Source organism: Neopelma chrysocephalum, unplaced genomic scaffold (assembly GCF_003984885.1).
Source record: "Neopelma chrysocephalum unplaced genomic scaffold, ASM398488v2 Primary Assembly neopelma1_80b, whole genome shotgun sequence".
NCBI lineage: Eukaryota > Metazoa > Chordata > Aves > Passeriformes > Pipridae > Neopelma > Neopelma chrysocephalum.
In genome coordinates, this window is record NW_020897742.1 from 12,506,360 (window position 1) to 12,522,403 (window position 16,044).

Genomic DNA, 16,044 nt, shown 5'->3' on the forward strand with positions numbered 1-16,044 from the left:
CCTTTCTTAAAGTATGAATTGTGTTGTGAGGTAAACACACCTGATTCACATGAATGTGAGGAAAGAAAACTCAAAAGTTTTATCGTAGTCCATGGACAAAATTGCAAAAGGTCAGGCCATTTCTGCTATAAATATGGTGGAAAAAATACTTTGGCTGCTGACACCACTGTGCAGGAATCCAGGTGTTCCATTCCAGAAATGTCAGAGCTCCCTGATCTGCTACATCTATGGATAAAGGACAGCAGCCTCTGTCCCTAGTTCCCTTGTCATGACACTAGCCCTGTCTGTATTTCTAATGATTTCTGACTCCCACCCAAAAATATAATACTTCATTATAGGATTCTTCAATCAATTTCCTCTGTGACAATCATGCTTACTTTTATTGGAATCACTCGCCAAATGCAAAGTTTAGACGTGTAGATTGTATTTTCTATAACAAGCATATCATGTTGTTTAGTGTATTTTTTTCAGTTATTAGTTAGTTTTGAGTGACTTTGTATTCTGCTGAATCCTTTTTTCAAGTAGTCAGGGAATTTGATCAAAGAAAAAGTATAGACCAATTCTTGGTCAAAGGGATTGGGACAGAATAAAAATAACAAAAAGCATTTAATTTGCTCATACATGAACATATTCTACGATAGGATAGTTCTGACTTTTCTATCCAGTACAATAATTACCTAGAACCTCAGATCAAAACTAAAACCTATTTTTGATAGTGACTACAAAAGTACAGTGAAAAATACAGTCCCTTCCCAGAATAGATTAGAATTTAGCAAGCCAAAGTTCAGGGGGAATATATTATATTCTATCTGACTTTACCTGCTAGATCAGCATTAGCAATCTAATGAGTGACTTTCTTTCCAGTGTCCTATTCTATTTTATTGTACAACAGCATGTCATTGTATCACAATTTCCCTCATGGAAATATTTTCCTTTGTGAAACACTCACGAAGTCGAGCTTTTTAATCATTACAACAATTTCATCTTACAGCACAGAATGATTCCTTTAAAGTAATAATACGTAATGCTATTTTTTTAACCCAGGTTTGTTGTTCATGGTTTGGAGACTGGAGAGCAGTACATCTTTCGTGTGAAGGCTGCAAATGCTGTAGGATTGAGTGAAAACTCACAAGAGTCGGAGGCTGTAACAGTACAGGCAGCCCTTAGTAAGTGTGATTCTGTGCAACTCAGCTTCTTGTTTCTTGAATGAATCACATATTTTCAGTAATCATGTCCTTTGGTCTGATTTGCTGTAACAGTATATCTTGCAGCCGTCCAGCACATCTGCTTAATGATGTCTATGTTCTGGCGTGTGGCTATTCTACAGAAAATACTGTATAAAATTCTTTTATAAAAAAAGCTATTCATAATACCTGTTAGAAATATTGGGCAAGATGCACTGTAATGAAAAGGTTGCCTTCTACTCATAGGCTGTATCAAAGAAACTTAAATTTTGATTAAATTAGATGAATAGTTTCTGAGTGACTTGGAGCAGTGCAAAACATTGCTCCATTAAGAAGAGTCTTGGCAAACGTTATTACTGTGTGGCTGAACCAAACAGAAAATTCTCTTCGTCTGCTCCAGTTTGGAGCACAATGTATCTATAAACAAAATTTCTGTGTAAGATCAACTGTGCAACCTTCAATGGGAATGATACATGTTGAGTGAAAGGCTGGATAATTAGAGAAAAAAGTACACAGATCTGGGCTACTATGGTCCAATTTTTATTTCTGTACAGTTTCAGTTTCATACTGAAAAATTTAAAACAGAACACCTTTTCCCCAGCTGAGTGACCTCTGCCTCTTGGAGAAGACCAATAGACATACTTGTCAGAAATAATCCTTTAGAAGATTTATAATTCAGAATGGCTAATAAATTTGGATAAATGGATGATAAATTTGGATGTTACTGACAAAGTTACTCTATTTGATTGTTTTAGGACGGAGTGTGTCTCATATGGGTAGGTGGTGCATGGACATTTGTATGCCTATCACCACTGCATTGTAAATGCACTTGCACCTATTACTTTGTCACTGTTTGTTTTGAAGATGAGGGTTGCATGGGGTATGTCACCAAACACAGAGCACATGGATCTTACACACCCTTACAGGATGTGGATGGCTTTTATCCATTTCGGTAGCCTTAACAGGAATTTAGCGGGACTATAGGTGACTTACATGGCTAGAATCTTTCTGTAGTATTATTTTAAGGGTATTTATAGGAGTTTGCTATGGTCATTCTTATTTACCAAGAAATAGCAATAAATGCAAAGGCCACATTTCATGGCCTTTGAGAAGGCCTATCGGAAAAAAAAATAACAAAAGGCCAGTTCTGCTGATTACTCTCTGTTTTTATGCTGATCACTAGTATAGCTGCAAGATCAGGGACCATAATAAGGGCCTTTGTTAATGTATTCTCTTCTGAATAAGGTAGGTTACATTCTCTCAAATTATACTCGTAATTCAACTGAAAATATCATATGAGCTTTAGGGCCGAGTGCTTAGCCTGCACAGACTGCAGCACATCAATGTCAAGAAAGGGGTATCTTTGGGCAAACTTTCAAGCATGGATGGCAAATCCAAAACTGCTTGCTAGAAGGGGTGCTTGCTAGTAGTTGGGGAATAAAAAGCCCAGAAAAAGAGTTTTCTTCATCTCTAGGAAGATGACTTTGTGACACTTCTGCTTGTGATATAAATGGGAGTAAACCCATGCAGGTAAACTCATGAAGGAAATTGCTTTTCTGTCTCAACATAAGTTAAATTACTGAAAGTCTAAATATTTGCTATTCCTTATAGGACAAGTCTGAAGAAAGCATATAATATCAGGATAGGAGAGGAAAACCATGAGGGCTATAGATGAGTCAGTCCTATGACTTAATTTCTTTCAAGTTCATACCCTTTTTTTTTTTTTAATTGGATGATTTTTACTGTATTCCAGAAGTACTTGAGTGGCTTATTTGTTTCTTAGCAGGAAAAGACCTTCTGATCCCTTTCCATCTACTACAATAATATTTGGTCTGGAGAGACTTCTTGTCATTACGATTTCAATACCAAAGATCATCTATTCCTTCCTGCTATCTCCTGAGAGGGCAGAACATTAGTCAGATGTTTCAAAAGCTTTCACATTTATATCTGGTGATAAAATGAATGCTGATTAGCAACTTTAGAGCTGCTTTTCTACCAGTGTGCAGCTGACAGCAGTATGCTGCAGAAAACAGAATCAATACCAAAAATGCTAAACAACTTCTACACTGCAGTGTTTTAGACCCTATCCTAACTCAGGTTGCTTATTTCCTTATAGCTTGTCCATCATATCCTCATGGTATCACACTTCTGAACTGTGATGGTCATTCAATGACCCTTGGTTGGAAAGCACCAACATACAGTGGAGGTTCACCAATCCTTGGTTATTATATGGATAAACGAGAAGCTAACCATCAAAACTGGCATGAAGTCAATTCTTCCCTTATTACTCAGACAATTTATACGGTTGGTATTTTTTAATCATTATGTTTTTGGAGTTGATTTGTACTATTTCTTTGGGTTTTTTTTACACAGAAGTTCTTTAAATACTACAACAAAACTAGGCACCTCTATATGGAGTCCAACAAGGCTAAAAACTGGGGTAGAGAATCAGTGCCACCCCCTGCTATGAAATTCTGAGACAAATAAGGCCATTCAAATGAGAAAATTTTTGAGGGAACAGCATGAAGCACATTCTTCACAAGGGAAAAGTTGAGCTATAAAATGCTTCACAAACTATTTTCATTAATGATCACTATACGTAGCACCACTGTAACGACATACAGAGAGGGATGGAAGTGTTCAGCAGGGCCAATGACTGTGCTGTGTGTAGAACTGGAGATGTAAATGAAATGGAGTTGGGTTGAGAAAAAATATAACTGTCCCTGTTCTTACTCTCAAAATCTGCCTTCAGCTGAAAAAAGATGTATATTAATGAACCTAACTTTATATCTCATCTTCTCCTTTACAGAGTACCAGTTCTGGTTGCGCTTACAATGTATTAAATGTTTCTTAAAAGAGGAAAATTTGGATGTGAACTTCCTTGAGGAAAAGTTAGGGAGATAGGATATAGCAAGCAATCGATCAATCTGACGCTTGTTAAATTAAGTTAAACAATGAGATTTTACTCACAAATACTTAAAATTTTATTTCTGCAAGTCAGCAATCTTCCTATAAACCTCAGGGCAGAAGTAAGTCTTACTGTTGTTTGACACTAAAGTAGAAAATAATGTTGCAGATGAGCTGAGGAAGGGGGTTTTACGCACAGAAGGCAGTTGGCAATACTCAGGTGTATGTGTGCTTGTGACTGATTTTATAACTGCCATCTCTGACTTAGCAGAAGGAGCAGGGGTGTTGAGAAATGAAAAACGGAGCATAGGATAGGCATCAAAGGACAATACTAAGGATTGTTTTCCAGTTATTTTTAGTTTTAATGCATTTGTAAACAAATGAGTAATGTAAAGTAGGGGCCACCATTCAGAGTTTAATTGGATATTTAAGTGTCAGTCCTGCCAGTAACTGTATTTGTGCCTGAAGGTGACTCTTCGTATATAAGTTTGAATGACTGGAATCTGAAATACTGATGGGAAATAAAACCAGGACAGCTTTTAGTAGCACAGAATATTTTATGACATACTGCAAGCAGAGAATGCCCCAAGATATACAGTGTAGCACCGGGAAATCACTAAAGGTTTAACCTTCTCTGATTAAATAATTCCATGGGAATCCCACAAATATTCTTTCCCTTAATAACCTGGTATTTCAAAATAATTTTTACAGGCTGAGCTGTTATTCTGTCTTGTGAGTCACATATATAACACTCTGGCTTCAGGAAATTATGTCTAAATTATTTTAGTGCCTGACCTTTCTTAGCTTAGTGCCTACCTTCTTAGCTTTGGTCTTGTATTTGATGCTACCCCATCATATGTTTGTTACCATCCCATCACATGTTTTTTACCATTAAAAAAAATTACACCAAAATCCTTTTTTAGCTCACATTTTCGCAGAGAACATAATTATAGTTTATTTATTAATGAAAACCTAAAATTCTTTGGTATCTCCAGTAGAAGTTCTACCCTCAGCTGCCTCCTTCTCTTGAGACATATGATTAAATATAAGTGGGAAAATTATGCAGAGGAATGAGGTGTAGAAGACCTGGATTTTTGTATTTAGGTGGTCTGGAAGAAGGCTCCTACCATGAGGTGATCGGGGTATCAAGATATTCAGGCCTTTTAGTCCTCTACTTTGATCTCAAAATCTGAGATGCTGATGTGGGGGTGGGCTCATTAGATAAGTCAGGATTAATTTACCAGGGATGTTTGCAGAGGAGTGACATGGATTCTGCTCATCCTATTTCCAGTGCTTACTTTCTCGCTTTATAATGGCAGGTAACATTAAGAGCAAGATGCATACAAGCCAGAAAGAAATTATTGAGGGACTCTTTCCCAGAGTTATATCAGCACAGTGTGGAAATAACTGGATTGTTTTTACTTTAAATTTCCTGTTGGTTTCCTTTCTTCCTTGGTCAGTCCACTGCAATCTCTTTAAACCAAAACACTATTTTGACTCTTGCTTAAGTGAATGGTCTATGAATAGCCATTCACACGCAATGCAAGAAGGTATTTCACCTTAGAACACTCACCCGTAAGTATCTGCTAGTGGTCATTCATTGATTGGGCTCCCTGGACCTCTGCTCTAACCTTTGACAGCTTTTTATGCCAATATATGAATGCTGTTATTCCTAGGATAATGTCACCAAAACATGAATGTATAATATAGAACTCTGCAGTGTGTTTGGTTTAAGAGTAAAATCTTCAAATTAGGTCCTCCAGCACAGCAGTGAGGCCTGATAATTAATTAATCAATGCTTATTTTCAAGTATTTATTAAATGAATATAAGCCATGGCTTTTGATATATTGAATTGTTTTCTCAAAATAAAAAAGGTAGAGGATTTGACAGAAGATGCCTTCTATGAATTCAAAGTTGCTGCTGCAAATCTGGTTGGAATAGGCCAACCTTCAGATCCCAGTGAGCATTTTAAGTGCAAAGCCTGGACTATGCCAGAACCTGGTAAGTCTATTAGTTCTTCATGAATTTCAGTGCAATATAAACTCCTTAAAACACAGCTAGTGTAATGTTCCAGCCAAACTCTGCTGGATGTCTTTTGCTTAATTTCTTCCATATTACCTCTTGAGACTGCCCCTGCTTTTGAGATCTCCTGCTAAAACTCTCTCTACATCCCCACTGATGACACTGAATCTCCTGGGAAATAGCTGACCTTTACTCACCTTGCTGACTGTCCCTTTCTTTCACTGCCCACATCAGCTCAGAGCAGAAAGTCTTGAGCATTTAATCTGTGTTTGTTTCTCTATCAGCTCTTCAAGCCCTATAAGCTCCACTTCACACTCACCACCTGTACAATATATAGGCATCTCTGCACCATAAATGCCGTCCAGAATATTCCTGGAGTTTCAGACTCCAAAACTATGTTAGTCTTTATTCATAAATAACACGTAAAAGGGGCCTGTTTCTTGACATAGAGACAAGTAGCATAGCTAATGTCTCCCAGTCTCAACTGGTGTGCCCACATACATGTGTTTGCCCTAGATTGTACCTAGGTGTTACCTGAGAGAGTATTATTAGCCAGGTGTTAGAACAAATGTGCTAACAAACATACAGTAGGCATGATTATGTGCTAGTGCTCAAAACCTGTGTTTAAGTTGTCTGTAGTTTAGCAGTGTGAATAGAGCTGACCACTGTCAATTGCAATACTGTGAATTCGAGACCCCCACAAAAAGGAAGTTCAACTGTAATCTACCTCATGTAAGGATATAAATTGTGCCTACATGTTAGACATCTAAGGAATTAGTCCACCTCAGCAATGCTTGAGGTCCTTAAATAAGCTATGAAAGGGTTTTTGAAGGCCTGTTCTGCTTATTTTATAACACTGTAACACCCTCACTCATACTGAGCAACACATTTGCTGAATGTTAGTAAAGACCTGATGTCTGGATTAATTTGCTTTAAAAAAGTGTGTTACAAGTACAGCCCATAATGAAAACACAGGCACCTACCACTTTAAGACATTTCTACCTTCTTTTCTCCCAAATGCTGTAAAATACTTCTGTATTGTTATATCGAATTCTATTTATGACATTAAGCTTTGGTGTGCAATTAAAGATCCACTCTAATACTTGTTTATGTCATCAGGAGCTATTTGACACCGACAAGCATCTGTTCTGTGCCTAAATGTTCACACGGTTGTTTTCTCAGTAAATTAAAAACCCACACATCCTGTAAATCTGGATTTGTAAGACTATCGAAATAATTAGTGAGGTGGCATAAGCTGACAGGGAAGTTTCAGGTTTTTTTCTTTGCTATATGCTTACCTGGAACAAGAAAAAATTCAGTAAGATCATGGAATTGTTTATGAGGACAAACTCTCAAATGTTGTCTAAATCAGCTGCTTGCCCACTTGCAGGTCAGCTATACCTGTCTCACTGGCAGAGGCTTGTCTAATCCACCCTTAAAGATTTCTCATTAAAAGGTCCAGGTTCTTTGGACAAGATCCGTTCCTAATATGCTTACAGTTTACACATTTCTCTAATATTCCTGAATCTTTCTTTCTACAGCCTTCTCCATAGAGTATGTATTCCCTATTGCTAAATAAACAATTTTTTTGCTTTTCTTCTAACTTTTTCTGGTTGGTTCATTTATTTCTGGAATGGCAGTGCAAAAACTGGAGACACTATTTCAAATGAAGATTTTTTAATGCTGAGCATGGAAATTCCACCTCCTACAACTCATTTGTCTGCTTACATATCCACCTTCCATTTGCCCTTTAAATAAAATTTATGTTGGTTTGCTAAATTGCAAGTTTAATTCTTTTTAATGCCCAGGTTCTTTTCTGCAAAACTGTTTGTCAGAGAGTTATTCTCTACATTTTATAGCTAAATTCTTCTGAGTTCATAAATCTTACTGTATGGATTTAATGATATAGCAAAGCTGTCAACAGCAAAATGTTTAATCTCCTGACCTTAACTCACTTTCTGTTAATTACATTTTCATATCATCTTGTAATATTTAGTATATATGCATCAACAGTTGAACAATTATATTTCTTAAAGAAAGGATCTGTGATTTATACTCTCTACAGTGTTTTCAAAACATCAGTGAAACTTCCTAATGTGTAAGCAAGTGAAGATTATCCTTCATTTTAAATGATAGAGAAAGAAATCGAATAAAAGGCACTTTCAGGAAATGAAGAAAGTGAAATTTCCATTTTCATAATGAACAATCTGACCTTTTTAATCTTTGGCTGATTACATTGTTCTCATTATTAAATGAGATGAACAGACAGTATTGGATTCCTCCTGCTTAAAAAAAACCACCAAAAGCAAATAGCATTGCTCTCACCCCCTCCCTCCAAAAATAAATCTCCAAACCTTTTATAATATTTCACAAGCTTTTTAAAATACATTTTAAAACAATGTCTTAGCAGTAATGAAAACAAATAATTGAGATTTAAAACTGCGAGAAAGAGCCTGACTGTCTTCCCTGACTTACAAAAGATACTGAAGACTAATGTAATGTGACTGCAATATACTCCCACTGTCAACGAAATATTCTTTCACCTTTTGATATGGAAGGGAGGTTTCCTTTGAAAGGCCAAAGCCCTTTGCAGGATTTCCAGCATAAGTAACGGATTCCTTGCCCAGAGTTCATAATTATTTCATCCTTCTGCAGAACTCTTGTCTTAGGTATCTCTGTGAGTTTCTATGAGTTAGCAATGATAACTAATGGATTATTTTATATTACTTGAAATAAAATGAAATGTCTGGGGTCTCAGAATCCTCAGAATAGAGCATACTTCATTACAGTTTTTCTTCTACTGTCTAGATTTCTAGCAGGTGTATTTGACAGAGGAAATTTTAATTATCTGTGTATATACAGACATTTAGATTGGGATTCTTAAAGATCCCTGAGGGAAGGCTTTAGGTTCCTTGAAAATTGCAGTCTTTTCATGAGAAATATGGTATTTACCCTTATAAGGACTGCAACACTTATTTAATATGTTTCTTTTCTGAAGTGTGTTTATCTACTTTGGAGAAACACTTTTCTAATGTTTTCTTTTTTTTTCTTTTATATTTACTGAATATCATCCTTTACAAAATCTATGTTCATTCATCACTGGTTAACATCATGTAGGCTGGAATGGCAGTTAGATTTATTTTTAAGGTTTTTTCACTCTTTTCTAATTTTTTTAAAATTTGTTTTAAATGATGAGATGTGCTGTAGCGAAAAGTAATACCTTGAAAACAGAGAAAATCCCTAAATCTCGAGCACTTTCAGCTTTCCTTACTCTAAATCTAAAGCTAAGAAGTAAGTTATGTTATTTGGCCGAATATGAGTATTCTGTCATGGGTGTTTTGAACATGGTAGGAAACTGTCATGATTATGCCTTTACTCTTGATATTTTTTACTGATACAAATGAATTTCAAGAGTATAGTAAAAAACAATTACTATAAGTTAAACTGAATGGCACTAGAACAGTTATGTGAAGGAGAGAGAAAGTACAGTAGGGAGAACATAACCTGGTAGCTGCAAGTGTATAAACTCTCATCTGTAGAGCATCAGGATGTTTTTGGTGTAAATTTTTCTCCTAACAGATATAATCTTGAGAAGCTCCTCCTGGCTATAGCTATCCAGCTCATAATAAAAAAAATCTTCTATCATGGAATGAGAAGCCTAAAGTCCTGAGACTTCAGAATGAGGATCTAAAGTCCCCTGGTGCCAGTGGGTTTTGGATTACTCTGAAAGATCAAAGCTCATGTATAGCAACAAAACAAATAAAATCCCAATGTTAAATTTTGAACCTGAACCAGACTCAGTGAAGTATCTTTGATATAGGGATGGTGAATTAAATAATAGACAAGAAACCTCTCTTACTTGTTGGAAAATCTTAATCTGCATGAATCTTCCACATAATTACCTTTCCCTTAAAACAGAGTTACTGAGATCTAGCTAAGCATACTAATGTCAGTCACTGTATAAAGCAGATATTGCTGTATACAGATATGAGGGGAAAATGACCTAAATACCATGTGTACCAGGTTTGTTGGAGAGGATAAGATTTTTGAAAGCAAACACATTCAAAATTATAGAGGTACACTTTGGCCTTTACAGGAACAATTTGAAAAACTTCATTATAATGAAGTGAACTTCCAATATTTGAAATATCTTAGGTCCTGCCTATGATCTCAGGATATGTGAAGTTAGAAATACATCACTGGTTCTTCTGTGGAAAGCTCCTGTTTATGAAGGCAAAAGCTCTATAACTGGGTATTTAGTGGACTATAAGGAAGTAGATACAGAAGACTGGATCACTGCTAATGAAAAACCTACTTCAAAGCGCTATCTTAAGGTAACACTTTCATTACTATTAATTCAAAACTGAGTTCTAAAAACTTCTGATTGAGTGCAAAATTATTTGAACTTTGGCTTCTGCTAACATCTTCATATAAGTAAACAAAATAGTTTGGATTGTTTTTTAAATTGCCTTTTATCTTGTTCAAGGTCACTGATTTACATGAGGGTCACACCTATGTTTTCAAAGTTCGTGCAGTGAATGATGCTGGGGTGGGCAAGTCATCTGAGATATCTGAACCAGTGCTTGTTGTGGCACGGCCAGGTAAAATGAACTGTTTAATCTCCTCTGTTTCTAAAATGCTAAAATACTTAGAATTGAATTTAATCAATCTGATCTGATATTCTATCACAGATAAGTATTTCAGGAGTTAAGAAGCTCTTAACCTTAAAACTTAAAGAAAAAATCATGTAGATGCAGAGATAGTGATAAGAATTTTTACTTACTGCAGAGATTATTTGATAATCAGTTATTATAGTTTTTGTTCTAGAAAAGGTTCTAGTTGCTGTGACTGGAAAAAAAGTATGAACAAAACATTTATTAAAGCTTCAAGAGTAGTAATAGATTTGGTTTATTTAAAATTTTCATATGTTCTCATATTCAGTTACATCTTATTTATATGTTTATCAATAGGCATTTATTAGTTTTAGCATTCTTTATTTTGTGTAGAGTAAGAAACTTGCTAGTATATATTGCCGAGTCAGAATGTGATATAAACCTGCTTTAAAACCTGCTAATAAAATCAGTATCTGTTAGAGAAGATGGACAAAATTTGTGTGGGCTTTAGTAATTTATGAATTGCATCTTGAACGAAAAGTGCAGCCTTGAGCTTTGAGTTGATTCCTATTTTGCAGGAACAAAAGAAATCTATTCAGGTGTGGATGAGGAGGGTAATATTTACCTGGCTTTTGAGTGTAAAGAAGCTACAGATGCATCTCACTTTGCATGGGGTAAATCTTACGAAGAGATTGAGGATTCTGATAAGTTTAAGATTGAAACAGAAGGAAATCAGTAAGTCGTACCAATCTATCAAATTAGTAGAAATTTGTCATGTTAAAAAGCTCAATAACATGTGAAACCCAACTAATTATGTTCTTTTTTGGTGATTTTAGTTCTAAGCTGTACTTCAAAAATCCTGATAAATCAGACTTGGGAACTTACTCTATCTCAGTTAGTGACACAGATGGGATTTCATCTAGCTTTGTTATGGATGAGAAAGGTAAGGACCTTAAAATCTGAAGTCTTACTTCATTGTATCACCTCAAGTGCACTAAAAAATGCCCAAGAAAAAAAAAAAGAAACCCACAGCTCTCACATTCTTTCTTACACATTAAGGAAAAACAAAAAAGACTGCAAAACAGGCTTTATTACTTACTTTTCTGATTATCATAATGATGAAAGCTGGGATAACTTCAGGCAATATATATATTTTTTTTAAAGATAAAGAATATGCCAAATCAGAATTGTTTTCTTTATGCTGGGATTATAATGATGTTTGCAAATGTCTGTTGCACTTTCAGTTGGGCTTGGGGAACATACAGTTTCATACAACCGAGATGTAGGAAATTAGTGAGAAAAAGAATGATACTTTAACAAGATCTGAATACATTGGGTCAAATTATAATTTGTCTTACATTTAGATTAGTTTTACTTTATTTCATTGTAGCTATTTTGTTTCATTGGAGTTGCAATGAATTTGCTTCAGTCTGACTTTGTTTTGTCACTGTAAGGTGCTAACATAAAAGGCAAAGAGGAGAGTTTACTATTTTACGTAGCATAAAAGTTACTGTGGTGCTTTCCCAGTCCTCAGGCTGTAATTGCTATGCCCAATTCCTTAAGCGTGAAAATTCCTCTGCTTACCGTCCTTCTAAGTCATTTAAGGAGAGGAGATGAGACTAAGTGTGAGTCTTACAGTAGGCAGGACTTTTATTACTGTGAGAAACTTGTCAAACCACCCTTTCCAAGTAGGTGTTGAGAATAAATCCATGTGCAGGCAAAAAAACAAACCCAAAAGGTTCTCCAGGACCTGGATGATTTATGAGGACTCTTAGTCATTACCAATATCTACTCCTTCTAAGGAAGATAAATTTGCAATATTTTTAATTTTCCAATGCATTTTATCATGAGAACTGCCCTCTGGCTTAGTTTTGAAGCATCACTCTTGAAATGTCTCCATGGATCTCGTCACCATGTCACCATCTCGTTCTACCTTTGAAGGATTTTTTGTTAAGAACATTGAAGGTGTTTCCCATCCCCCCCTTAGCCCATGTCTTCCTTAATCATATCTCTCACTCAAAATTACAATTTTGTTTGTGCTGGATCTCTGCACAAGTTTCAGATTTTGCATCTTAGTACTGAAACCTATTATTTTACTGTTCGTTTGCTCCCTAAAATGCTATAAATTCTCCTGTAATTTTGATAGATCCTTGACCATGTCATAAATCCATGTTAACTTTCTCTGGTCTTTACATTATCTGTAAATTTGGAATTGGCAGTAATATTAATTTTCCAGATCTTTATTTGTAACTAATATGATAAATAGGATTAGTATGAAAATCTGACAAAGTGATTTCTGGATTCTCACATAGCCTTCCTGAGCATCTAGTGCATCAAACAGAACTTTCTGTACTGTTTTCAGACTATCCTGCACTCAATCTTGTCTCCTGCCACAGTAAAACAAACTTTTCAGGGACAGTATGAGGAAAGAAGTCAGCAGATAAAGGAACTTCATACACTGCTTAGACGCTATTGTTTCCCATCTTTCTTTTATATTACTGTTTTTTAAGTTTAAAGTAGGTTTTGGTCCTTGTTAAATTTTCTCTGGCCCTTGATAAATTTTCTTGCATAAGAAAGTATGCCTGAACATGCATGGAACAGGAAGACTTGCTAAATCCATGTAAGAGAATTTTAAGTTTTCTAAATTTTATTTTTTAGTCATCATTTTCTGAAGAGAGTGAGGTATTTCACATATTAAGGAGAACACTTTGCTTATGTTGATATGTGCCTTCCTTGACACTCATTTGACTGCATTTTGTGCATTGGACACTCTTCACATTTTTCAGAATAAATTAAAACATGAATATTTTTCTTATTTTCAGAGCTTGAACATTTGATGGCATTAAGCTATGAAATAAAGAATCCAAGTAAGTTAAAGATCTGAATCTGTGTGGTATTCTAGAAGAAATATAATAACATACTAATGACTGGAGTTCCAAAAGATTCTTCCTGAGACAATGGCGACTGCATTTTTCATGGCAGCTTCATTTTTCATGGAACAACTTACTTCCTTATCTTTCAGTTTGTTCAGAAGAATATTAGTTGACATTGAATACAATCATCATTCCTAAACGTCTTTGAAGTTTAACTTTGACAATAGACTATAGGTTGTTCCTAGACAAATCCTTACAGAATGTGTAAGCTGTAAATTCTTTTCTCTCTTTGAGAAATTAATTTAAAAATCAGCCAAAGACTGCATTAGAGGCCTTTCCCTGCATAAGATTTATTTGATATGCATAAATAAAAGGGAGTTGCTAGTATTTTACTATGGTATTTGCATTTCTCACAGGGTTTCATGTGTTATTGACTTTTGATCCTTTTCTTTCTGTAGCAATACCTCTGAAATCAGAATTAGCTTATGAGGTTCTCGAGAAAGGAGAAGTTCGTTTCTGGATTCAGGCTGAAAGCTTATCTCCAGATTCTACCTTCAGATTTGTTATTAATGATAAAGAAGTTGAAAACAGTGATGTAAGTACATATTACTATGTACAAGTGATTTCGTTTAATAAACCTTTATGCAATAATAGGTATTCTATTGTTACCATAGAATCATAGAGTCATTTAAGTTGGAAAAGACCTTTAAGATCATGGATTCCAGCAGTGAACCTAACACTGTCAAGTCTGCCACTAAACCATGTCCTTAAGTGCCACATCTACACGTCTTTGAAACATCTCTACGGATGGTGACTCAACCCCTATCCTGGACAGCTTGTTCCAATGCTTGACAACCTTCTCAATGAAGGATTTTTTCCTAATATCCAATCTAAACTCCCCTGGTGCAACTTGAAGCCGTTTCCTCTTGTCCTATTGCTTGTTATTTGGGAGGAGAGAACGACCCCCAACTCACTACAATCTCCTTGCAGGTAGTTGTAGAGAGTGATAAGGTCTTCCCTAAATCTCCTTTTCTCCAAATTAAACAAATTCAGCTCCCTCAGCCACTCCTCATAAGACTTGTGCTGCAGACCCTTCACCAGCTCTGTTGACCTTCTCTAGACATGCTCCAGCACTCAATGTCTTTCTTGTAGTGAGGGGCCTGAAAGTGAACCCATGATTAGAGATGTGGCCTCACCAGTGCTAAGTACAGTGGGATGACACTGCCCTGGTCCTGCTGGCCACACTATTTCTGATACAGGCCAGGATACCTTTGGCCTTCCTGACCACCTGGGCACACTGCTGGCTCATGTTCAGCATCTGTTGACCAGCACCCCCCACTCCTTTTCCACTGGGCAGCTTTCCAGCCACTCTTCTCCCAGCCTGTAGCACTCCATGGGGTTGTTGTGACCCAAGTGTGAGACCTGGCACTTGGCCTTGTTGAACCTCATACCTTTGGCCTCGACCCACCTATTCAACTTGTCCAGATCCCTCTGCAGAGCCTTCCTACCCTCCAGCAGATCAACATTCCCACCTAACTTGATCCCCTCATCCAGATCACTGATAAAGACATTAAACAAGCTTGCCCCAGTACTAAGCTCTGAGGAACACCACTTGTGACCGGCCACCAGCCAGATGTACCCTCATTCACCACCACTCTGGGCCCAGCCATTCAGCCAGGAGTCAGTGCACCCATCCAAGCAATGAGCAGCCAGTTTCTCCAGGAGAATGCTGTGGGAAAGTGTCAAGGGCTTTACTTAATTCCAGGTAAACAACAACAGCCTTTCCCGCATCCAATAAGTGGGTCACCTTGTCATAGAAGAAGATCGGGTCAGTCAAACAGGACCTGCCTTTTACAAGGCCATGCTGGCAGGGCCTGATCCCCTGCTTGTCCTGTCCATATTGCATGATGGCTTACAAGATGATTTGCTTCTCAACCTTCTCTAGCACCGAGATCAGGCTGATAGGCCAGTAGTTTCCTGGATATTATAGTTGCTTATTACCATGTTACTAAAATGTGATAATACCTGAAAAGAATGCCAATATTTAACTTGAATCTTTTTTGCAGTATAGAATTCCTGTTGCACAGTGAGCCTACTCATACCAGAAAAAAAGAGCAAGGTTTAACTCTCAGAAATCTGTGTTTATTTTGGGTAACTAGATGACCAACAGCCAAAGAGAGGAGAATTTAAACACAGAGCAGCATTAAGCACAAGTATTTTAGAAAAATAGCTCAAGAAAAAGGCTGCTTCAAGTACAGCCTTGGACTCCACACCAGCAAGACATGCTGTTCCCAGAGACTCTCTGAGGCTCACACTACTAGTTTTACATATATGTTGTGAGGCACTTGACAATGAAGGAATGTCCATAAACTTAAAACTTTTATAAGGTATCACTTTCTATTTTGGTTTTTTTTTTTTTTTTTTTTTTTTTTTTTTTTTTTTTT

At 36.4% G+C, this 16,044-nt stretch overlaps 1 protein-coding gene across 1 annotated transcript in view; it reads left to right on the top strand.

Annotated features, from left to right (window-relative positions):
• Positions 1-16,044, top strand: part of MYOM2 (myomesin 2) — a 79,077-nt gene that overhangs the window by 41,790 nt on the left and 21,243 nt on the right. Inside the window, exons 17-25 of the mRNA XM_027690192.1 lie at positions 1,045-1,166; positions 3,301-3,488; positions 5,967-6,093; positions 10,270-10,448; positions 10,601-10,715; positions 11,306-11,462; positions 11,564-11,670; positions 13,550-13,594; positions 14,059-14,195. Of these exons, the coding sequence (XP_027545993.1) occupies positions 1,045-1,166; positions 3,301-3,488; positions 5,967-6,093; positions 10,270-10,448; positions 10,601-10,715; positions 11,306-11,462; positions 11,564-11,670; positions 13,550-13,594; positions 14,059-14,195 (1,177 nt within the window). The remainder of the gene's footprint in view (positions 1-1,044; positions 1,167-3,300; positions 3,489-5,966; positions 6,094-10,269; positions 10,449-10,600; positions 10,716-11,305; positions 11,463-11,563; positions 11,671-13,549; positions 13,595-14,058; positions 14,196-16,044) is intronic.